This window comes from Malaya genurostris, chromosome 3 (genome assembly GCF_030247185.1).
Source record: "Malaya genurostris strain Urasoe2022 chromosome 3, Malgen_1.1, whole genome shotgun sequence".
Lineage (NCBI taxonomy): Eukaryota > Metazoa > Arthropoda > Insecta > Diptera > Culicidae > Malaya > Malaya genurostris.
In genome coordinates, this window is record NC_080572.1 from 11,989,460 (window position 1) to 12,014,003 (window position 24,544).

The window sequence follows — 24,544 nt, forward strand, 5'->3', positions numbered from 1 at the left end:
TTTAAAGCTTCTATAAAACTTTTTACCCAGACTAACAACTGGACTAAAAATAAAACAATGTGTACTAGAATAAAACCATGCAAACACTCTTAATATTGCTTTCAAACATTTTCTTTAAAACATTATTGTCAATTAAATTCTTTCATAAATCTAATTTTGTGTGTGTGCGTGTTCATTTCATAACAGTTTCACTCAGAGCAAATTTACGGGTTCTAAAGTATATTTATGACACATTTGTTGTGGGCTATTTGATTTATTACTTCTTGGGTTAAGCGTAATTTGCATTGAAGAAAATTTCATGGCCGCCATTATGATGTCCTATACCGTAGCATTTATTGACATCAAATATACTTCGAAATGCAAAAACGAATAAAAATGATGGGCTTTAATGATTCATTTTCAGAACGTATACACAAGTTTTAATGCCACGAAATAGTTTTATACAAAAATGAAGTAGAATCACAAAAAATAATTTCTAAAAATCATGCAGATTTTCGCAAAAACTGCATTTATTTCAAGGCGATTAGTTATAATTCTTATTTTTATCCAAACATTCACGATAAAAATAAAAGCGCATGAAGTTTTTTCGTTCGGTAAAACCCTCAAACTTGTAAATAAAATCCAATAAATTCTTACTGTTTGCATTCAAAGCAGACATGACACACATACCGTCAAGAAAAATATTGACAGTTTATTCATAGCGGAATTCATTCCATCCAAATAAATTTAATGTTGATCGTAAAGCTGGTTTCAAAATTTTCTTGAATTTGGAGTTTTTACGCAGGTTTATGCTAATTCTTCACTTTGCTTTATAAACCTTATGAAGAATGGTCCACTTGGCAGGATAATGCTCTTATAGAGGTTTTCAGTAGGCTTTCGTGGAGTTTAAAGTTTTAATGCAAGATTTATTATGTAGCATTGAAGACAGCTACAAGTATTTATTAATATTAAAATTGTTACTTGGGAAGTATGATACGCAAAACTGAAACGCAAAAAAAAACCTGTTTTAATTCACCTAGTGGTGTAGTGCCTTTCTGATATCAATCATACTATCATATCAAGTAACTTTGGTATTCTTCAAAATAATTTTCTTCGATTCTTGAAAGAATAACTGAAATCGGTTTGTTTGACCATCTACTGATCAAAACTATCAATTTGAGAAGATTTGAGGTCGATTTGGAAAATTTACTACGGTTTTTCGCCCTTTTCACCATCACTGAAATTGAAATTTTTTGACACATTTTACCCTATATTTCCGGATCCGGATGAAATTCAGTAATTCCGTATGGGACCGCAGGACCTTTCATTTGAACCTAAGTTTGTGAAAATCGATGCGCCATCTATGAGAAAAGATAGAAATCATATTTTCCATTTTTTGCACAATTTACCCCATAACTCCGGAATTGAAAATCAGATCTGAATGAAATTTAGTATGGGACATAAAGAGCTTTCATTTGAATCTAAGTGTGTGAAAATCGGTTTAGCCATTGCCGAGAAAAGTTGGTGCACTTATTTTCACAATTTTTTGCACATTTTACCCCATAATTCCGGAACAGGAAGCCGGGTTCAAATAATATTCAGGAATTTTGTATGGAACCACGAGACCTTTCATTTGAATCTAAGTTTGTGAAAACCGGTTAAGCCATCTCTGAGAAAAGTTAGTGCTAAAAAAACGTTACATACACACACACACACACACACACACACACACACACACACACACACACACACACACACACACACACACACACACACACACACACACACACACACACACACACACACACACACATACACACACACACACACACACACACACACACACACACACACACACACACACACACACACATACACACATACACACACACACACACACCGAGAGAGAGAGAGAGAGAGAGAGAGAGAGAGAGAGAGAGAGAGAGAGAGAGAGAGAGAGAGAGAGAGAGAGAGAGAGAGAGAGAGAGAGAGAGAGAGAGAGATTTTGCGTACACGACGAACTGAGTTAAACGGTATATGACACTCGGTTCAAAAGTCGGTTTTCACAGTGATTGCATAACCTTTCTAAATGAGAAAGACAAAAATGTCTGCAGAACTACACACGAAATCTGCAGATCAGAGTGAAGTGAGCTCCATTTCATCACATTTGAATACTATTGTCGGTACTTCTGGAACCGAATGCAAGATATCGGCATAGTGATATTCGGTTCATTCAACCAAACACTAATAAGACCTACATTTTTTTAAAGATTCTCTATGACGATTTGAATTTTGGAAAACAATGTACTGGTAGTCGGACTTGGATAAATTTCAGCATACCAAATCAATGGTTTATTTGGTTACAAACTCTCAAGGTCAGCAAACTAGAGAAATTCACTAAAATTAGCCTATGAAAAAAATATTCTTGGAATTGACACTTTTTCACTAAGCTTCCTACCTCCGGAACTTGGGGTTTGATCCGAATGAAAATTAGAATATTCCTATGGCATCTTAAGACCTTTCATTTGCATCTAAGTTTGTGAAAATCGGTTCAACCATCTCCGAAAAAAGCGAGTGTCATTATATTCATATTTTAGGTGCATATCACAATTTAATTCCGAAACTGGAAGTGGGATCCAAATGATATTCAGGAACTTTGTATGGAACCGTAAAAATCTCATTTGAATCTTAGTTTGTGAAAATCGGTTCAGCCATCTTCAAGAAAAGTAAGTGACAATATTCATCACACTCACATACCCACACAGTCATTTGCTCAGTTCGTCGAGCTGAGTCGAATGGTATACGACATTCGGTCCTTCGGGTCTCGGTTAGAAAGTGTTTTTTCACAGTGTTTGAATAGCCTTTCTATATGAGAAAGGCAAAAAGAATCATTTCAATCACAAATACATTCAATGTTCGAGAAATACCCACACCGACTATATTAAATTTTGCTATTCCACGTCTGCATTGAATGACCAATCATAGTCATGTTTTTCGTGCGCCCGACAGATTGCCTTTATTTTTTTTAATACTTTTCGAGACAATCATGTTTTGGCATGTGTTTTTTTTGTTTCGATTATAGAGGTTTTAACCTTGATGTCATTCTGAGAGAAATACAATGCTATGTGTGCGAAGAATGAAAAGCGGATAGAGTGCAACGATACAGGTAATATCACGAAAATCTTTTACTCTAAATGTTGAAATTATAACTAACTTTTAAATTCATCTTCTGTAAAAAATGAATGTTATTTATCATACAGAATTTGTCATTATTTTCGAAATTTTAACTCTTATTTCGAACATAATAAGGTTGAGTTAAGCCGTTGAGATATTTGATTTCAATAGTTTGTGATTGGTTTGTAAGTAATTCCTCTCCGTTCTGAGTATAATAAATATGTTTACGTTTCGTCTTGACTCATCAGTCCATAGCAGTTCAAATTGAACTGCTTAATGCAAAACTCGGCAGCTCAGTTTGAACTGCTAAGCAGACGTATAGTTTCTGCTATTTGCAGAACTTTTTTTTTGTTTTGCATCGAAGTGCAATGTCTATACTGACGTGTCGAACGAAAACGTGGTTTCGACTTTTTTCTGACCGATACTGGTTTGGTGATTCAGGGGTCAGCCATATTTTGTGCTAGGGTACATAACCGTTTTTTGTTTTGTAGGGCACATAACCTTATAACATGTTATGACGTAAGAATAATTCCTTATCCGAAACCTGCTAACGCTATTTGGAACGACCAACCGAACTTTCTTTTCCACTACAAACCGACAATTTATTGACCCTTGACGAATCTCATACACACAGTCCATCGAGTTGCACCCTCAATTCAATTACCGTTATCAGCGGTGTTGAACATTGTTATTAAATTGTTGTTTCGAAAAATCACAACGCATACACACCTCCACACACATACACACAACCACCGTTCGGGCCGGAAAAGGAAGCGCTGCTTTTCGCGGCTCACTGGTTTTTCTCATAATTAATGAGAGTGATTTTGATAAAACATTTTTATTTTTCATTGCCAGTTCGTACCCTTTTTCGGTTCACCTACAGCTCATTTCACTGAGCAAACCAATTTCGTGGTTTTTCATTAATCATATTGTCCCCACTGTTGACCATTTTAACATTGGTGATTCTGAGGTTTTGGGAATCGCAACCCCTGAGTTATGCAGAGAAAAACGAGAATAATATTTCAAAATGGTGTGACGGAAAAAAACACGGCATGATGAATATTGTACGTTAAAATGCAAACCAATCACAGTTGGCAAAGAAGTGCTATGCAAGAGGCAGGAACTGATGACACATGGAGTAAAATTATCTAAACGGAAACATTCATTCAAGCACCATCGACGGGTTACCTTCAGCAGCCGTCTGATGGCATTTAAAAAACGGAAATGAATGGTAAATAAATTTTAATATAATCTGCGTGGGGTGAAATTCGTATCCTCATACGCTCCGATGGGTCGGCTCAGCTCAACACCCGCCGGTGTGGGAGTTGGCAATTAAAAGCTAAAATTGATTCGAAATGAGGTGTAAATTTAGTAAATGCCGGTCAACAAATAAAATCACCAAACATGATTTTTGGAAGAGCTCGTTTCATAGTTGACCCGTGTTGACATGTGCACTGGTCGGGATAAGTAAACAATGCTAGGTGCCAGTCGTTGGGAAATGGACAGTAGTACAAATAGCAAAAAATACAAACCACAATTGAATATTGTGGTTTTCTAGTTGAAAAATTGTATGTGACCGACACAGGAAAGTATTTAAATTTTCCTGACATTATTTATCAATAGAAGTACGGGCAACATTTTCATGTCCCCTCGCCGAAGTAGCAACGGAAGCAGAAATGTGTTGAAAGACTGAGTGGGAAATCGGGGCCAAGCAGCACGCAGACAATGTGTGGAGTACAGTGATGATAAAGTGGTTTTGTTGAATGCAGCACAGTCAAGTGCTTCCCGACTCCTCAACGGGACAGTACAACAAGACGGGAATCTCGGGTGAGGTGCAACGAATATACTTCGTACTACGGGATGTTGAGAGCATATGTAGAACAAGCTGGCGGATTGTTGACATTTCATTGTCGTTTGGGGTAAGTTTCCTTTTTATTAGTGCTGTGTTTTTCTTAATCACCAGAAAGCAAACAAAGGATTTTTATTTCATTACACATGATTGTTTTTCAGGTCTGGACAACTATGACTCGACCGCAGCACCATTCATGGATTGCTTAGATTACTTTTGATGGAACACATGGTGATGAAAAGACTACACATTTTAGGTAGAATTGTATTTGTAAAAGATTGACTTATGAACTATTAAAGCTGTCACAATGGTCTATATAACTAGAGCTTGAATATTGTCTTCTATCACAATATTTTGATTAGTAGAATCACCAAGGCCTCCACATATCTCCGCCTACTTGGTCCTTAGCATCACTTTCTTCTTCATGTTCATTTTCGTCTTCACTTGACAAATCTGTTTTATCTACCTTCATTCGTTTCAATAACTGCTGGTCTGCTTGCGATGTTTTCGCCTCCTGGCACAAGCGTATTTTATCGATCAATTTCAAATTTGGTCTAAACGCTGAGATCCGATTACTTTCATCTGGTGTAGGAGGCGTTGGAAAAGCATTCAGTAAACTTTCCGTTAGAGCAGGCCGCGTTTTGATCAGAGGTGTTTTCTGATCTCCTATTATACTTTCCTGATCGGAGACGGGGCTCAATGGTGGGCTCGGATCGTACTGCTGTTTCTCCTCAGGAATTGGTTTGAAATGCCGGGTGGGTACCCCTGGTACGACGGAGATTCGAGGAAAAAATGGGAGACCACTACTGCTCTGATGCGGCATTATAAATGCCAATTCGCCACTAGGCAACAATGACGGAATCAGGGACATTGCATCCATGGCATGCCGCCCATTGTTATTGATCTCGTCTGTTGATCTGGCGAAAAGGCCACCAAACCGGCCAGACCCTATTCCACCCGACTGAGGAAATCTCTGGAATCTGAGATAATTCTTCAAATGACTTGAAATGCGCGTTTTCATTCCACTGTCTACCCCCGGCACAGTATTGAGGTACTTGTCAATTTCATCGATACACTCGTTAAAGCCACTTTTGAATTTATCCGCCACGGTCGGATCGACGGCCATCGCGATGGCCAACTTGCGGCGCTCCAAATCCTGTAGATGCTTCACCGTCAGATCCAGTATGTCGGCTTTCTCTAGCTTCGAATGCCGGATAGGCTAGAGAATAAAAAGCGTCAAGTAAAATTAATCTGCTTACAGGGTTCTTTCCAAACATTGTACTTACATCTTTTTTCATAGCTTCCAACAGTAGTGCTTTCAAATCATTCAAATAGTTATTGATTCGAGCGCGTCTCTTCTTCTCCATAATAGGTTTGTTTGTCTGGAAATAGAAGTAGAAATTTACACCTTTCAGTACATGGCTTATTGCTTCTTTTGCTAAAACTAGTCTAGGAAAGCAAAGTAAAACAAGGAATTAAATTACTCTCGAAAAGTACTCCAATTAGGAATTTACATGAAAAGCTCTTATTGAGTATTACTGATTAACATTCGAGATATGAGTTTCTGGAACATTAGTTGTATTAGTCAATGCACGCACCATAATCCAGTCTGAAATTATTACAAATCCTTGCCGGGACCACAATATTATACGGTGCGAGAAGAGCAAGTGTTAAACCAGTCCGAGACATCGATTGAAGTCGAAAAATTTGGTAAGAAAGCTGTGGTCTGGCAAGCAATTTGTAGCTGCGATAAGATTTCTAAACCCTTCATCACCACTGCTTCAATGAACAGCGAAACATACATCGAGGAATGTTTACAAAAACGACTTCTACTCATGATTCGAAGCCACAAGGATCCTGTTGTCTTCTGGCCAGATCTTGTTTTATGCCACTACTCGAAATCAACGGTAGAATGGTATATTACCAAAAGTGTCACTTTCGTCCCAAAAGACATGAATCCACCAAATTGCCCACAATTTCGACCAATTCAGGAATTTTGGGCATTAACGAAGCACATCTTAGGAAACATGTCTCGGCAGCCGAAACCATTCAACAGTTCGAAAAAGATTGGAAAAGATGTCAAAACTTGTCGTCAAGAAGTCTATACGGAATTTAATGAGCAACGTTCGCAAGTAGGTGCGCCAGCTAGGCTACAATGGCTAAGTAGCAAATGTTAAGAATTATATTCTGTTGTTGTAATCTAATATTATCAGTATATCGAATAAAATTTGAATAACACTTGTGAATTATTTACAGCGAAATCAAAGTGCGTCCATACTTTCTGGGACAGTCTTTATATATTGAGTCAAATTTTCAAAGTGCCTAAACGGTTTAACTCTCTATCTTATGTCGTTTTCGCTTGATGTCAAACCTAACCCAGTTTCCACTGTAACTGCTGTCAAACCGTTTGTTTGAAGCCAGTTTTGAACCTAGTTTTAACGTTGTTGAACTGAAAATCGAGTCAGTTTCGAACCTTGTTTTTATATCAAGTTTGCTCGAACCCTCGTTGCTAAGTGCGAAATCAACACAGTTTCGTGAAAAGTGTTTGCTTGATGAAACTACCCTGTGTCAGTTTCAGTTTTCTCAAGCGAAAACGACATTAGTAATCAATTTCAAATAACCTCATGAAGATGCTATAATCAGTTCAGCATACCTTTATGAAAGCTCAAAGCTTAAGGTTCAAGATTTGAATGAAAGGTCGTCCTTTCCCGTCGACTTATATTAAACTCAATCCAGATCCTAGTTCCGGTCCCATAATTGTATGCAACAATAAAACAATCATGTGTAATGAAATATTCAACGTGCATTATTAAAATTTCTCTCATGATTTGGTTCGAAATAAAATAAACAAACTGTACATTTTTTTGATAATTCATTTCTAATAATCTATAAAAGCTCCACTTCTGGAATACAACAAACCTCCAACACAAGCAAACGGGTATTCGTATATCGAATCAGTTCATAAAAATGTTTACGTTGTCTAAAATTTACTTCGTAAAAAGTTTGATAGAGCGAATAAAGTTGAACATGCCATAATCACATAGATATTTTTGGTGCGCATGTGACGAGTAGATACCGGAAAAAGACGTTTGAGTTCGTTCCAAGGTGGCCACCTCCGGTTCATAGTTATTCCATGAAAACCCGTTCCGGTTCTCTAGACAGACAAATCAAAATTTGAGATGTTTGACCGAAAGCGGTGGATTAGGATATGATGCAGGAAGAGGAAATGTGATCCTGGTGACGTTTGTTCCAGACGAGCCTTGAAGAGAAATTCGTTTTTTAGTAGAACAACGATTCGAAGCATACTGCCAAGAAGACAAAGACTTTAGTCTGGTCTTGTGGGAGCAAACCACTGGCATGGCCTCCACAAAGCCTAAACGTCGACCCCTTCCAGAGTTTGCTGGTGATTATTCGGGTTGCTAAAACTAGTGTTACCAAAAAGTTACTATTTTGAAGCCCTGAAGCACGCCTGGGGTGTTGTGGACCACAGCAGAAAATCCCCAAAATACTACAATTTAAAAAAAAATAGAAAAATATGTTTGAAGATTTCTGTTCTATAGTACTACTAAATTACATACTACATTTGGATTTAAGTTAATGAAAATCTATTCAATCATATGTGAGAAAATGAAGTGAACTCCATTTTATCACATTTTATTAATAGTAATAGTCGGTACTTCCGGAAGTGAAAGCTGTATATCGGCCTAGTGAGATTCGGTTCATTCAACCATACACTAATATGACCAACAATTTTTTTAACAATTATGTACGACGATTTGAATTTTGGAAAAAAAATTCAATGCTGGTCGGACTTGGATAAAACTCAGCAAATCATTTATGGGACTACCAAAGCTTTATTTGGTTACAGACTCTCATGGTCTGAAAACTAGAGAAATCCACTAGCCAGTATAAAGAGGTAGCTTATGAAAAAAATATTCTTGAAATTGACATTTTTACACTAAGCACCCTCCCTTCGGCACCGGGTTTGATCCGAATGAAATTTCGAATACTCTTATATCATCTTAAAGCCTTTCAGTAGAGAACTCCGAGAAAAGTGAGTGACATTATTTTTACAGTTTTGGTACATATAACCCTGTAGTTCCGGAACGGAAAGTCGGATTTAAATGAAATTCAGGAATTTTGTATTAGACAAGAAAAACCTTTCATTTGAATCATAATTTGAATCATAGTCAGTTTTCACAGTGATTGTATAGTCTTTTTATATGAGAAAAGCAAAACACTTTATTACATTACATTTTTTTCAATCTGATCTAACCTTGATGGTCGTTTCACCATGAAGCTTATCAATGTATGACATAGTGTAAAAAAAAACATAGTGACATAGTGTAAAAAAGTAAGATTTTAACTAGCTATGATTATAACCTCGAAGGCATCCCTCGCACGGTAGCAATTTTATTTGGGTAAAAAAGATCATGAATTTGAACATGTGATTTCATACTTGCCATACAAATGCTGCCGGCTGACTTAGCTGAATCTAACAAGGATAAGCCAATGATACCTTGAGCGTCAAGTAAAATGAATAACTATGATCGAAATTGCATGTCCAGTGGAATTGTAGGCAAAATAACAGTAATGGTAAAATACTTCATAATCAACTCTCAGCTGGTTACTTCACAGTTCTTCATCCCAGTAATCCTACTTGTTTCTCTTCCGTGAAAAACCCGTCTACAATTGATCTGGTTCTAACAGATCAAAGTCACATTTGTAGTGAACCGATTACTCATGCTGACTTTGACTCAGATCATCTTCCAGTAACATTCAGACTTTCCAACGAAGCTATAATTAATCCAATTAGTTCTATTTTCAACTATCATAGAGCTAATTGGTTGGATTACAGATCTCACATTGAAAATCATGTGGATCATGAAACTATTTTAGAAAATTCTGCGGACATCGACACAGCAATTGACAATTTGAATCATTATATTATCGAAGCTAGAAATCTTTCAGTTCCCAAAGCTCAAACTAAATTAAATTCTCCTATCATCGATGACAATCTTCAACTGCTCATTCGGTTGAAGAATGTTCGTCGACGACAATATCAACGTTCTCGTGATCCTGCTATGAAAAACATAGTTAAGGATTTACAAAAAGAAATTAAACATAGATTTACTCTTTTGCGAAATGAAAATTTCGCTAAAGAAGTTGAACAAATTAAACCATATTCTAAACCTTTCTGGAAACTTTCTAAGGTTCTTAAGAAACCTCAGAAACCAATTCCTGCTCTCAAGGAAGGAAATCAAATACTTCTTACAAATGGTGAAAAAGCTCAAAAACTTGCTCAGCAGTTCGAGAGTGTTCACAATTTTAATTTAAACGTTGTGAGTCCTATTGAAAATGAAGTCTCACTGAAATATGATCATATTTCAACCCAAGTGTTATCACACGATGACATTATTGAGACGAATTTTGATGAAATTAAATCAATTATTAGGAAACTCAAAAACATGAAGGCTCCTGGTAATGATGGAATTTTTAATATTCTTATTAAAAATCTTCCCGATGTTGCCTTGAGACTCCTGGTTAAAATTTTCAACAAGTGTTTTTCATTAGCTTACTTCCCAAAAAGATGGAAAAACGCTAAAGTAATTCCTATCCTAAAACCTGATAAAAACCCAGCAGAAACATCAAGTTATCGCCCAATTAGCTTACTTTCTTCTATCAGTAAACTTTTTGAAAAAATTATCTTGTTGAGAATGATGACTCATATAAATGAGAATTCAATTTTTTTACCAGAGCAGTTTGGATTTCGTCATGAACATTCAACTACTCATCAACTTGTCAGAGTAACGAACATGCTAAAATCAAATAAATCTTCTGGGTTATCCACTGGAGTTGCTCTTCTAGACATAGAAAAAGCATTCGACAGTGTTTGGCACAAAGGTTTAATAGCAAAAATGTCCGATTTCCAGTTTCCTATTTATTTGATCAAAATGATTCAAAATTATTTAACTGATCGTACTCTTCAGGTTAGCTATCAGAACTGTAAATCTGAATTGCTACCCGTACGAGCCGGTGTTCCGCAGGGTTCGAGCGTAGCTCCAATCTTGTATAATATTTTCACTTCTGATCTTCCAAATCTACCCGTTGGTTGTCAGAAATCGCTATTCTGTGACGACACAAGTCTGTTAGCCACAGGTAGAAATCTAAGAGTGATCTGCAGTCGCCTACAAAGAAGTTTAAATATTTTCAGTGATTATCTGTCAAAATGGAAAATTAAACCAAATGCAGCAAAAACGCAATTAATTATCTTTCCTCACAAGCCAAGAGCTTCTTTTCTTAAACCAAACAATAATCACATTCTTAAATTGAATGGCTTGGAATTGACATGGTCTGATCAAGCTAAATACTTAGGTTTAACGTATGACAAAAAACTCACTTTCAAGGATCACATTGAAGGAATCCAGGCAAAGTGTAATAAATATATTAAATGTTTATATCCTCTTATAAACAGAAATTCTAAGCTCTGTCTAAAAAACAAACTGTTAATTTATAAACAAATTTTCAGACCAGCCATGCTTTATGCGGTACCAATTTGGTCAAGTTGTTGTTCCACCAGGAAGAAAACGCTTCAAAGGATTCAGAATAAAATTCTGAAAATGATTTTGAAGCGTCCTCCCTGGTTTAGCACAAATGAGTTACACAGACTCACAAATATAGAACCATTAGATGTAATGTCACATAATATTATAAGCAAATTCCGACAAAAATCGATGCAATCTTCAATTGAATCGATTCGCTCTCTGTATTAGTTAGTAAGTTAGTATATAAGTTCCTTTTCCCCATTACACAATACAAGTAGGTTTAGAATTTCCCCTACACAAAAATCTAAGAATTGCGGAAGCAAATAATGTCTTCATGGTAATAACCAAATCATATATATATATAACAGGGCTGAAAAGTCACCACTTGTGGCTGAACACCCAATTTAAATCTTAATAATTTAATTTTAACTCATATTCCAATGAATAGTTATTTAAAAAAAAAAAAAAAAATGTCCATAGAAAAAAAAAATGATCGAAATTGAAACTTTTGTTTTTTTACCGTTAGACAGGAAAGGACCAACAGTTTTATATCATTAGTCGTGAACATAAGTAGCAGCACTGATATCCTCCAAGGACAGTCGTACGGGAAGTAAAATCTTAGGACCCCTGTGATAAAGACACAACTACTGTGTATGGCATAATTCAACTGCTTGTTCTCATTTGAGAAAAACGCGTTCAAATCTATAAAATAACGGTTGGGGCTCTTCAACCGATCTGCCTAGAGCGCCACACTGAAAGCAATCATTTTTACCAAAATTCTAAAGAAGCAGCTTGAATGCGCAAGGAAAATCCACACGAACGTGTTCTAAGAACCTTAAATCGATCACAAATAAATATTTTAAACATTATTTCTTCATCGAAATGGTAATTTGTTTCTCTCGTTAGTGCCGCCTCATCAACTATCGATGTGCTATGTCACAAGTATATAAATAGAGCTTTTTCAGTCAGCTAGCGTCAGTATTGATTTAATTCGTGCCGAGAGCAGGGATGTGACCGGTCAATTTTAGCGCCGTTCGCTCCCGAAGCTAGTGGCAATCATTATCGAACACGGGCAAAATTCCGAGTTATGATAATACACCATGATTAAAAGTTCTCGGATCATGATCCATTTGGACTGATTTCGTTGAAATTTAGCGTAACGCATTTGACGTTGTGTATAACTTCAGGCGTGTTTCTGCTACGGTGGTAATCTTTGCAACATAAATCAGGCGTTATGTTTTAAAATATGAAGATTTTAAGCATGAATTAAATGGAATGGTGTGGAAGTGTGTGGCGTATTGTTTATACGATTTCAACTAATGTCTCAAATAATATACATTTGAATAGCAAAACAGTGAAAAGCACAACGAATTTCTTTTAATCTGAAGCATCAACAATTTAAATATGTTTTTGAACAACCACGACACCTAAAATAACGTGTTTAGCTGCGTTCATTGCTCCAGATTTGATTTTTTGTTTCAGAATTTGGAAAACATAAACAAACTGCAAGAAAATACACGTGTGAATTAAACCTCTTAAAAAGATACTCTATGTTGAATTCTTGCAAATACCGCGGATCGATTTTTCCTATTTTTGTTTTCAAAACATCGAATTTATTTTTCGGTTTACGTTATCTCTCGGAATATTATTTTAACAACAACAGTCACATCGAATATGTAAGAATACGTTCAGATATATTCATACAAAATGTAAAACTCAAGTAACGCATTTTCGGACCATGATTAATTTTCATGGGAGAAGGCTTTTTGCTCATGGTTTCATGAGAAGTTAAAATGATTGGTTTCATGATTTTCTAATCACGACAGCAGTAACAGATTTCTTACCGTGAAGATATTCAACTGATTTTCGGTTACGATCATGCGGTTATGATCAGAAAAATATTATTTTACTGAACGATACATAAAATATACAAAACTTACGGTTATGCAAAAAATAGATAATACTGATTCCTGATGGTAAGGTTTTTTGGGTGAATATATTCCAAAAGCTTTTTACAGATTTTCAATTTCAGCACTGTAATACAGGCCCGTGCGCAGAAATCATCCATGGGGGGGGTTTCAAGGGGAGAGGTGGGTGTCCACTATATTGACAATTTAAAACGAATTCTGACAGGCTCGTGCGCAGAAATCATTAAAGGGGTGGGGGCAATTTTGTCGAACAATTTTTAGCGAAAACGATAAAAGAAATAGTTCCTCTGCATGTAAGTATTGGGCTTTACTCTAGAGAAAAGATGCGCGTTATTGAGAGCGGTGATAGTCGGTACTTCGGGCACGCACTATACAAATGCGTAACATCGATGACTGCATTTCCAGTAACACTTGACAGAAAGTGGGAAAGGCGCCAAAATTTGAAAAAGAAAATTGCGTCATCCACAATATTGAAACTGTAAAAAAAATTCTGAAAACGTAGTATGAATTGTCAAGTTATTTGCACTTTAATATAATAAGTACTCCATTGTTCATGAAACTTAATTTAAAAAAAATTCTTCATGGGGGGGGGGGGGGGGGTTAAAACCCCCAAAACCCCCCCCCCCCCCCTGCGCACGGGCCTGCTGTAATATAATATTTTATGATCTCATATTCTACTGAAATTGGAATGCTACGGACAACCGAAAGATATACGATTTATATACTTGTATACATTATTTTTGGATAATAAGTGCAAGCAATCATTCAACTCGTGTAAATAAATTAATTGATTAAAAGGAAATATGTTTAGATTTTAAAAAAGTTTTTTCCTTTCACAGATCTCCAAAAGAATTAACCAATAAAAAAAACGTGCTCAATCCACCTAGCAGTGAGATGATACCTTTTTTATCAATCCGCATGTGCTTTTTGCATGAATATTCTTCGGTGTTTCAGTTTTATTCTCTTTTTACTCTGTAAAGGCGAAACTGCAAATCGGTTCGAATTTTAACCTAAACGTGTAATAATCGATTGAAAATTCCATGAGATGTCGAAATAAGTTTACGGTTATTTACGATACTACCAGAACCGGTATTCAGGAACCAGCATAACACGATTCGTATGGCCATATGACGAAAAAATTGCAATAGTTTTGAGCCTAACTTTAAAGCTTTTCGGGATTGTCATCTTCTATATCGGTTTGAATTTTAAAAATTCATTATCCTGTATTTCCAGAATAGGAAGTCAGAATTGGATAAAATAATTAATTTTGTCTTTGTCGATCTAGCTTTCTTTTAGAAAACCGATTGAGCTTTGAGAAACGATTCGATACTGGAACCGGAATTCGAAAAACGGTGTAGCCGAAGTCAGATAAATTCACCTGAGTACAGGGTCCGCCATCTAACTATTTTTTCTTGAACTAGCGGTTATTTCGACATTGGTAACCTTAATGTCACTTCTGATTTGACAGAAACTTAGTTTTTACTTCCGCTGAACGAAAATGGATGTGTATACGCTTGAGAAACGCGTGAAAATAGTGCCAACTGGGCTTGCGATCAGCTTGAAGAAGACGCCGATTTTTGCCAAAAAATCATCTTCTCGGATGAGGCACATTTTCATCTCGGCGGGTATGTTAATAAGCAAAATTGTCGCATCTGAGGGACGGAAAACCCGCACGTTATCATGGAGAAGCCGATGCATCCTCAGAGAGTGACGGTTTGGTGCGGATTTTGGTCTGGCGGCATCATTGGGCCATTTTTTCGAAAATGAGGCAGGAGCCGCGCCACGGTCAATGGCGAGCGCTACCGCGCCATTATTAGCGATTGGTTCTTATAGTTACTTGAAGAGGAAGACCTGGACACCATTTGGTTCCAACAAGACGGCGCTCCGTGCCACACAACCAACGCTACGATCGATCTTCTGCGCACAGTCTTCGAGGTTCGAATTATCAGTCGAAATTCGGATGCCGTTTGGCCGCCTCGGAGCTGTGATTTGACACCGACTTTTATCTTTGCGGAGCTGTCAAAGATAAGTGTTATGTGGACAAGCCAAAGACATTTCAAGCCTTGAAGGAAAACATTCGTGCAGCCATAGCTGAAATAAAGCTGCATACAATCAAAAATGTACTAAAAAACTGGACCGACCATATGGCGTACTGCAAGGCCAGCCAAGGCAGCCATTTGAATGAAATTATATTCTACAATTAACCGGAAGGATTATACTTTAATATGAAAACATAAATTTTGAAATTTAGCTGTATAGTTTACATTTGTTTCAAAATGTTTGAAAATTAGTATAAAAATCTTTTAAAAATCGTAGTGCGACTTGAATCCGAATCGAAAACTGAATACCACTAAAACAGAAATAAGTTTATTTGGTTTTCGACTATCCAAATCTGCGAACCCGATAAACCAGATTAATTTATGTGAAATAGACATTTTTATACTAATCATCCTGTATCCCCTAAACCGGAAGTTGGATCTGACTAAAAAGCGAGATGTTTTGAAAGGATCTTAAGACCTTCCATTTGAATCTTAGATCGGTTTAGCCATCATAATTCAGGAACCTTGTTATGGAGCATACGACTTATCATATGAATCTGAGTTTGTAGAACACGGTCGAGTCATCTCCGAGAAAATTTAGTGAAATTATTAATCACAGAAGCATTTGCTGATCTCGACGGACTGATTCGAATGGTATATGGGTGTTATGTTCTTCCAGCATTTATTACTGTAATTAGTTTAAATAAATATAATTATGGAATAGCTTTCAACTCGATAATGTTGCCATCATCTGGTTTACATGTGCCATATTCGTACAATTATGTTGCCAAAAACGAACCATGCTAAAATCGGTCCGAGGCAAAAGTTCATGAAGTATGCTGTACACAGTCTTTTTGGTACTTAGAAACAATTGTATAAAAAATCGTGTTCGTTGTCATTCAGCTGTCAAAACTCTTACTACTGGAATAAGGCGAAAAGTCGCTTGCACAATAATATCGATATCTCCGTTAAAAATTGATGGATTTTGACAATCTATGGCTTGTTGGATAGCTATTACCGTGCGGAATCGAAGTCTAAAATAATATTCGGTTATCAAGGTCAATTGTGACAGATATTGTCAAAAACACTTAAAATGTTGACATAAAACTTCGTATAACTCAAAAAGTAAACATTCGGTCTCAAAACCATTCAAAAGCGTTCAGGGTGATGGGGAGACCTTCCATTGACGACTAGTTTGTTCAAAATCGGTCCAGTCTTCTCTGAGATCTCGACCTCTTTGTTGACAACACACATACAGACCCACACACGGACATTTGCTCAGTTCGTCGAGCTGATCGATTTTCTTAGAGTTGGCTAGATCGATTTTAAAAAAGCTAGATTCAAACAAAAGGTGTTATGGTCCCATAGCTCGCTATTGAATTTTATCTTTGTCCGACTTCCGGTTCAGAAATTACAAGGATGTACAAATCTTCGAGAAAATGTACACACAATTTTCTCGGAAATTTCCTCACCGATTTTCACAAACTGAGATGCAAATAAAAGGTCTTAAAATTCTTTGAAAAGTTGATGCATATCAGACTTTCAGTTCCGGAATTACAGTGCGATAAGTGAAGAATTTTCAATTTTATAAGTATTTTTTCAAAAGTGGTGGGGAACCGAAGTGCAAATTTTTGTAAAACTTACAGGTAAATTTATATAGTTGACAAACCTTGATAGTTAGTGGATATATAAACGTACTTTGGGACTACTAGTCCCCGGTTTCCGCTTCCGAATAGTGGAAAAAAGCTCCAAAAACGAAACTCACTTCGATTTCTCAGCAACGCTTCAACCGATTGTCACAAATCAAGGTTCAAATTAAAGTTCTTAGAGTCTTGAAAAATACTGTGCAATTTCATCCAGATCCGACTTCCGGTTCCGAAATTATATGGCGATGAGTATCAAAACTTTCAAACTGTTATACAAAATGATGCAAACCCGGTACGCAGCGATACGTGCTGGTACGGAAGAAGAAAACAACACAGCCTAGCACCATAAATCAAATAAACATAGATTTCCCAGTGTAATACTAATGTAGTTGAGCAACCCGTGACAGCAAAAGCACCGTCTAGTGGAGAATGGGTGCGTAAATGCTCCTAAAATGCATGCATAAAGTTGCCTGCGCATTTAACAAAACCACAGTAGCTAATGGAAAAAAGTACACCCGTTTCTCACTAGAGGTGCTGTTAGTGTCACCGTACAGTCGGAAATCTATGTTTATTTGATTTATGCTAGCACACAGCGTGCTTGTTCAATTTTGTAAAGCGTGCAGGGTTGTCACATTTAAATCTATATTAACTTGACATAACTGTTTACAAATTGAAAAGGTTTTGGTAGTTTATTCTCAAAGAAAGTTTCTGATTTTACTCAAGTTTGAAAAAAATCTTGACAGAATCTTCTAGTGATGTTTTTGAAAATATAAGTAATCTGATAAAGGTATCATTACACCACTAGAAGGATTAAAAAGGTTTTTATATTTGAGGTTTATAATGTGAATTTCATAAAACGTCGGTATTGAGTTATGAACAACTTTTGCAGAACTGATTACTGAATATTCAGCTGTTTGAAAGTCAGTAAAACTTTACCAACATCCGTAATTTGGTGTGTGGTATTAATTTAATTCACACCGTGTGCAGATCGGAGGACGGGCAATTTTTTTACACTCTTTTGCCAAGCGTCTGTTGAAAATCTGGAAGCGAATTGTCTCATCATATTGAGTATGATAACCATACACACTAGAAAAAAAACGTGCAAATTTAGGTCTTCTGAAACCGACATATTCGAGCATAAAAAATGATTTGTTTTTACTGTAGATTTAATACACATTTAATGCATTCAGACATATTTTTAAGTGCTGAAACATATAAGTTGACAAGTCTGTTCGAAAAGCTTGACACATACTTAAATCATTCTTGTAAAACTTAGTCATGTTATGAAATACGTTCTTATGAATTGTGTCATATGTAAATTTGCGTCTCCAGTAAGTTTCATACTTTTTTAATGTGTTACTACACGATTTCAGCAAAAAATATTATTAGCAATTAAGTTTTATCAAAACATTAAACGATTTTGGTCACCACACACCTCACGTATTCTTGTTCAACAATCATTTTCTTATTCAGCAAAATTATAGGGTTTTGGCTCTTCAACAGTACATTAGAGATGGGTAAATGTTTTGGAAATGGTAAAACGGTTATGTGTTCTAAGCACCAAAATAGGATAGCCCATAAATGAGAACTATCAAGCTCTGAACGGTCCTTTAGAATGAACGGTTTTGCACATCTCTGGCGTGTATTACGATACTGACACTAAGATTCCTCTCAAAGCTCTGCACCACACAATTTACAACTCAATAGTTACCAATAGTCTTATCTTTTATCTATAACAACTCCTACTAACAAAACAAAAGTGTCTTCAATAGCTACTTCTCCTGGTTATTTGAAAACACGTAATTTGACTTTCCTCCCTTTATTTGAAGGTTAAAAAGAATCAGTATAAATGTAAACGTTCCCTTCGGAATGGATCCAACACACTTTTCAAAAAAGGAGCTCTAGCACACAGGAAGTAATGAGTACACACCTTCCTAATTTCCGCTTTAATCCTTCTGAGATAGCTTTCTGCATCGCGATTGCCACCGCCATGATGGTCATCTTTTCCAGACTGCTCCATAGTTCTAACACCGTTGATACACGCTCACTGAACACTAATACACTGTCTTCCCATACGATATCACATCCATTTCCTGGTTATAATCCTATTCGACGCTAATCCATCTGCGCAAATCATAACAACCTTTCGTCATCCACATCCGAACTGCGAATGCGCGCCTGCCTTCAACGCCGAACATTGAGTGTAGAGAAATTTTATCAAACCTCGCCGACGTCATTTCCCATCACCTTCTACTGCCATTAACGGTCTCGCTCTAATGTGGTGGCTTCTGCTCATATCATTAACCATTTATTTCGACTCCCGTTTGTACCCGCTACATGTCTGTCCATCTGAAACTATTCCCACGGTAAGTTCTAACTGATGCAAACCGATACATACCAGTGCACACACATACACTCATAATAAATTTGACTTTCATCTCTCACTTGATCTTTTTTCCCACGCCACAGCCAGAACGGAATAAGACGAACCCTCCGTGCCGGAACGTAGTAGGCATGTTAAAGATAGCAAAAAAATAACGCAGCTGACCCGATGCATACATTCAACGGGCTGGAGTGAGATGACGACGACGACGAATTCTCACACAGGATGTAAACAATCATATCGTAGCAACAAGGAAAATACAGCAAAGGGGAAACTTTGACAGGGTGAGTCAACCACCTAGCAGCTGATTATTTCTACCTTACCGAGAAATAGACATATGCGGACTAACACGTGAACAAATCGATTTCTGGTCGATGTACCACATTTCTCATGTTTAAGAACAGTAAAGCATAATACCATGCCACGCAACAATAATCCGACATGCGCGCTCCCCACTTTCATTGGACATACTTCGAAACCAGCCGGCGCATGACTTAATAGCCGAAGTTCTGTGCATAAACAAATAGAGCAGAAAACAAAAAGTTGAATAAATTTTAGTTGACCTTAAGCATGGCAGGCCTGTTATCCTGATACATACACGATTAATCTCACAGTCCTATTGCTCATTTCACTTTGCGGCATCAGATCATCAGACGAAGAACGTGAGAATGATCTGGATGAGCGATTCATCCGCTGATTAAAAGAATCCTTAAATACGCCTCATTGGCGAGATGGGCCAAGCCAGTCATCTCAATGACAGCGCAAGGAAAAAATACGCATCCGGCGAACGGAATTAGAGCTTAAAGGACTATACACATATATCCGGTCCGGTTCAGTGCCGGACTATTCACACATTTAAGTTCCGTGACGGTTCAGTAAAAGTGCCCTCAGTGCGCCATCAGTGCTCTTTTTTTGTCGGAACCCTTCCGTTCCGTTTCCGTGCTGTTTCCGTTCCGGCAAAGCAAATGCAGTGACATACCGACTTCAGTGAAAATAAAAAATATCAGTGACGACGAATTTGAGTTTGCCGGACGGACGCTACACTGACGGCGAGCTGCACTGAAACGGCACGGTGCCGGATAGGTGTGAATGGGCGCATAGAAAACGAATGAAATAATATCAGTATCCGTGCACGGTGTCGTGCCGGCACTGAACCGGACCGGATATGTGTGAATAGTCCTTAAACACGCCTTCGGGTAACTAAGTAACGAACGGTGAGAAAGGAAAGCACCAAAATTCCCACACTTTAACCGAGTCCTTCGATTTCGGTGGTTTCTCATTGCGTTGCGGCACAGCCTTCCTTTGTATATACGAGAAGGGTGAACCAAATTATACACATTCCCATGGATCGGTGGTGTGGTACAGTAGGCTATGCGGTGCTGGGAGGTGAGATGCGTACGCTCGCCGCAAAAGAGACCCTTGCGTTTGGATAGTTTTCTGTCCCTGCCAGTGAGGCCGATGTTAACATAGTAGCTGAAGAATAGTTGCTGCACATCTGTTTTCACCTTTCGAATTAGTGATGTGTGTGGGACGGAAGTTTCCTTCTGGACAGATCACGTTACAACAAAGGTACACGAATGAACTTAATTTATATGTTGGTTCCTTTTAAAAATAAACAAATATGCTGAATATTGAATGATTTGATTCTGATTAGCACCAATCATCATTAATTCCAACAAACTAAACGGTTCTTTTGACGGCTTACAAATTGCTCAAAATATATTTAACTCATTTATACAAGTACCTTATCATCGAAAAAGAACCGGAATTTTCATTTGAAATTCCAACGCTTGTCCAATCGGTAAACTTTTATTCTCTCAACGTTGGCAACACTTTTATACACATTCTGTCAAATTTTGACGCATATCGTACGATTAGTTTTTGTTTGGCGTCTATACAAGGAAGTTGAAAAATTTTCGTGTGGCGATTTTTATAATGGATGAAAATTTAGAACAACGTGCGTGCATCAAATTTTGTGTTGAAAATGGATTTAAGTGTTCTGAAACGTTGAAAATGTTAGAAAAGGCCGTTGGTAAATCGTGTCTAGGAAAAACACAGGCATACGAGTGGTATAAACGCTTCAAAGGTGCTCGTACAAGCTTGGATTATGATGAGATCCCTGGCCGCCAAACAACATCTGTTGCTGAAGAAAACATTGAATCGGCAAAGTAAATCGTGTTGCAAAATTGTTCTGTACCGATCAGAGAGATTGCTGTGTTGTTGGGCATCTCTTATGGATCAACATCTCTTATGGATCAAGCAAATGTCTGTGTGTGTGTGTATGTGTGTGTGTCTGTATGTGTGTTGTCAACTAAGAGGTCGAGATCTCAGAGATGGCTGGACCGATTTTGATCAAACTAGTCGCAAATGAAAGGTCTTCTCGTCACCCAGAACGCTATTAAATGGTTTTGAGATCGGATGTTTACTTTTTGAGTTATACAAAGTTTTATGTCAAAATTTGACAAATGTTTTTGACAGTATCTGTCACATTTGACCTTGAAAACAGAATATGTTTTCAGACTTAGATTTCGCACGGTAATAGCTATCCAACAAGCCATAGATTGTTAAAATCCGTCCATTTTTAACGGAGATATCGCAATTTTTGTGTAAGCGACTTTTCCCCCTATTCCAGCAGTAGAAGTTTTGAATGCTGTATGACAAAGGAATGCTTGGGAGCAACGCAAAACACGATTTTTATACTGTTACATACAATTGTTTCTAAGTACCAAAAAGACTGTATACAGCATCCTTTTTCATGACATTTTACCTCGGACCGATTTTAGCACGGTTCGTTTTTGGCAACATAATCGTTCGAATATGACATATGTAAATCAGATGATGGCATCTTCTTCGAATTTAAAGCAATTCCATAATTATATTGTTTTAAACTACTTAGAGCAATAAATGCTGGAAGAACATAACACCCATATACCATTCAAATCAGTTCGTCGAGATCAGCTAATGCGTGTGTGATAATAATTTCAAAGTAATAATTTCACTCAATTTTTTTCGGAGATGACTCAACGGTTTTCTACAAACTCAGATCCATATGAAAAGTCGTATGTTTCCAAACAAGGTTCCTGAATTATGTTTGGTTCCAACCTGAACCAATGTGCACCAATCTGACTTCGGCTACACCGATTTTCGAATTCCGGTTTCAGTATCGAATCGTTTTTCAAAGTTCAATCGTTTTCTCAAAAAAGGCAAATCGAATTTCAGAAACAAAAATTAAATATTAAATAAACTTATAGTCCCAAACAAAATTAATGAATTTTATCCAATTCTGACTTCCGATTCTGGAATTACAGGATGATGAATTTTTAAAATTCAAACCGGTATGGAAGATGACAATCCCGAAAAGCTTCAAAGTTGGACTCAAAACTATTGCATTAGTGGCCATACGAATCGGTTTGGGTTATGCTGGTTCCTGAATACCGGCTCTGGAAGTACCTTAAATTACCGTAAACTCTAAAGTGGAACTTACTTCGATATATCATGGAATGTTTAATCGATTGTCCCACTTTTAGGTTCAAATTCGATCCGATTTGCAGTTTCGACATTACAGAGTAAAGAGTGATTAAAATCTCAAATTGTCGCTTAAAACGACGGTCATTAAAATAATGTCATGAAAACTGAAAAATCGAAGAATATTCATGCAAAAAAAAGGTATCATCTCACTGCTAGGTGGATTAATCACGTTTTTTAATACAATTCCGGTTCTTTTTTTATCATAAGGTATATAAGTATAGGGTCATCTACAATTCGCTGCTTGATTTTACCGATTACTCGACTTTAAACCAACGAGTTATGATAAAATCACTTCGACTCTAAGAAGCAATACCTCAGAAAAAAATAATTCGAATATTGTTCAACACTGCTGTTGTTGCGACACAAAACCTCGGAGCGAATGCACCTATTTTCATCTTACCCATAGGGTCAATCTATCGAACAGAGATAGCATATTTCACTCTAACTAAAGGTTTTCATATAAGAGATGACGATTGGATCCATTACTCTATATGAAACACCTAGTTGTGTAATAATGCCTTTCTGCTTGTACCTGGCCGTAGTATTAGTGCTGAAGCTCTTGGTGGCGATTGGAAGTGTTCAGTGCGTGATGTATTCGAAATTTATTCGGCAATACCGAGATAAAGTGATATGGTAGAGTAATATCATCGATATATGCAGCAAGTGCTGTGATTAATAATAGTTACTATGATAATAAAAACATTCATGAAAAACAACTACAAATCAAATCAAAATTTATGCTGAATAGCGTTTTATTGGGTGTAATCTAAATAGTGTCATCAACCAGCTGGAATTAAACAGAATTTCGTCACAATAATCATTATTTAGAATGTGGAAAAAAATATTGTTGTTTATATTAATCACCCTACCTGCATCAAAAATATCGCAGTCATTATTTCTCAATTGCGATTCAGTTGACTTTTTTTCATTGTTGAAAATATGATAATTAAATCATGCACGAATCACTTCGGTATCAAGCTGGAGCGTAGTGAAAATTCAGCATCGAAATATCATCGGAGTCTCGTCTCCCTTTCGATTATCTCATTAGCGATATTTCGTCATCAAGTTTCGCTGACACAAAAAATCACTAGTAAACTCGAGGTTCAGAGTTTTGTGTATGCGTTCATGATTGAAAATCTCGGAAGTGTTTTTCCAGTCATTGAGTTTGTTTGGAAAATCTCTTGAGCTGATTTTTTCACGAAAGATAAGAAATGAACTTTTCCTGATCATGATTTTCCCAACACTGCTGCCAACAAGATCGATTTAATGCTCAAGCTAATGAGCCCTATGAATTTTTTTGTCGATATTTGGCCTGCTCTCACATTTCCCGAACAAATCATTAGCCTTACACGATCATTAGGCCCTTACACCAAATATAAATAATAATACCCCTAAGTCCCATATAAACGAATCGCCAATGTTTGGTTCACAGCATGAACAAGTAAGCCTAGCAAATATCTCCCTTTCGTTGCG

At 37.0% G+C, this 24,544-nt stretch overlaps 1 protein-coding gene across 1 annotated transcript; it reads right to left on the reverse strand.

Annotated features, from left to right (window-relative positions):
* Positions 1-5,255: 5,255 nt before the first annotated feature.
* Positions 5,256-19,355, reverse strand: LOC131437838 (protein deadpan). The gene is made up of 3 exons (XM_058607454.1): positions 19,091-19,355; positions 6,289-6,384; positions 5,256-6,221 (listed from the first exon to the last, which is right to left on the reverse strand). The coding sequence occupies exons 1-3, from the start codon at positions 19,178-19,180 to the stop codon at positions 5,370-5,372; spliced, it is 1,038 nt and encodes a 345-aa protein (XP_058463437.1). The 5' UTR covers positions 19,181-19,355; the 3' UTR covers positions 5,256-5,369.
* Between the last annotated feature and the right edge of the window lie 5,189 nt (positions 19,356-24,544).

Bases quoted from the DNA above. Each gene is read 5' to 3' on its own strand.
- LOC131437838 (XM_058607454.1), bottom strand. From the start codon at position 19,180: ATGGAGCAGTCTGGAAAAGATGACCATCATGGCGGTGGCAATCGCGAT. The intron at 6,385-19,090 runs GTGTGTACTCAT...TTCTATTTCCAG, and splicing joins TTAAAGCGGAAATTAGGAAG to ACAAACAAACCTATTATGGA. The intron at 6,222-6,288 runs GTAAGTACAATG...TTTATTCTCTAG, and splicing joins TGGAAGCTATGAAAAAAGAT to CCTATCCGGCATTCGAAGCT.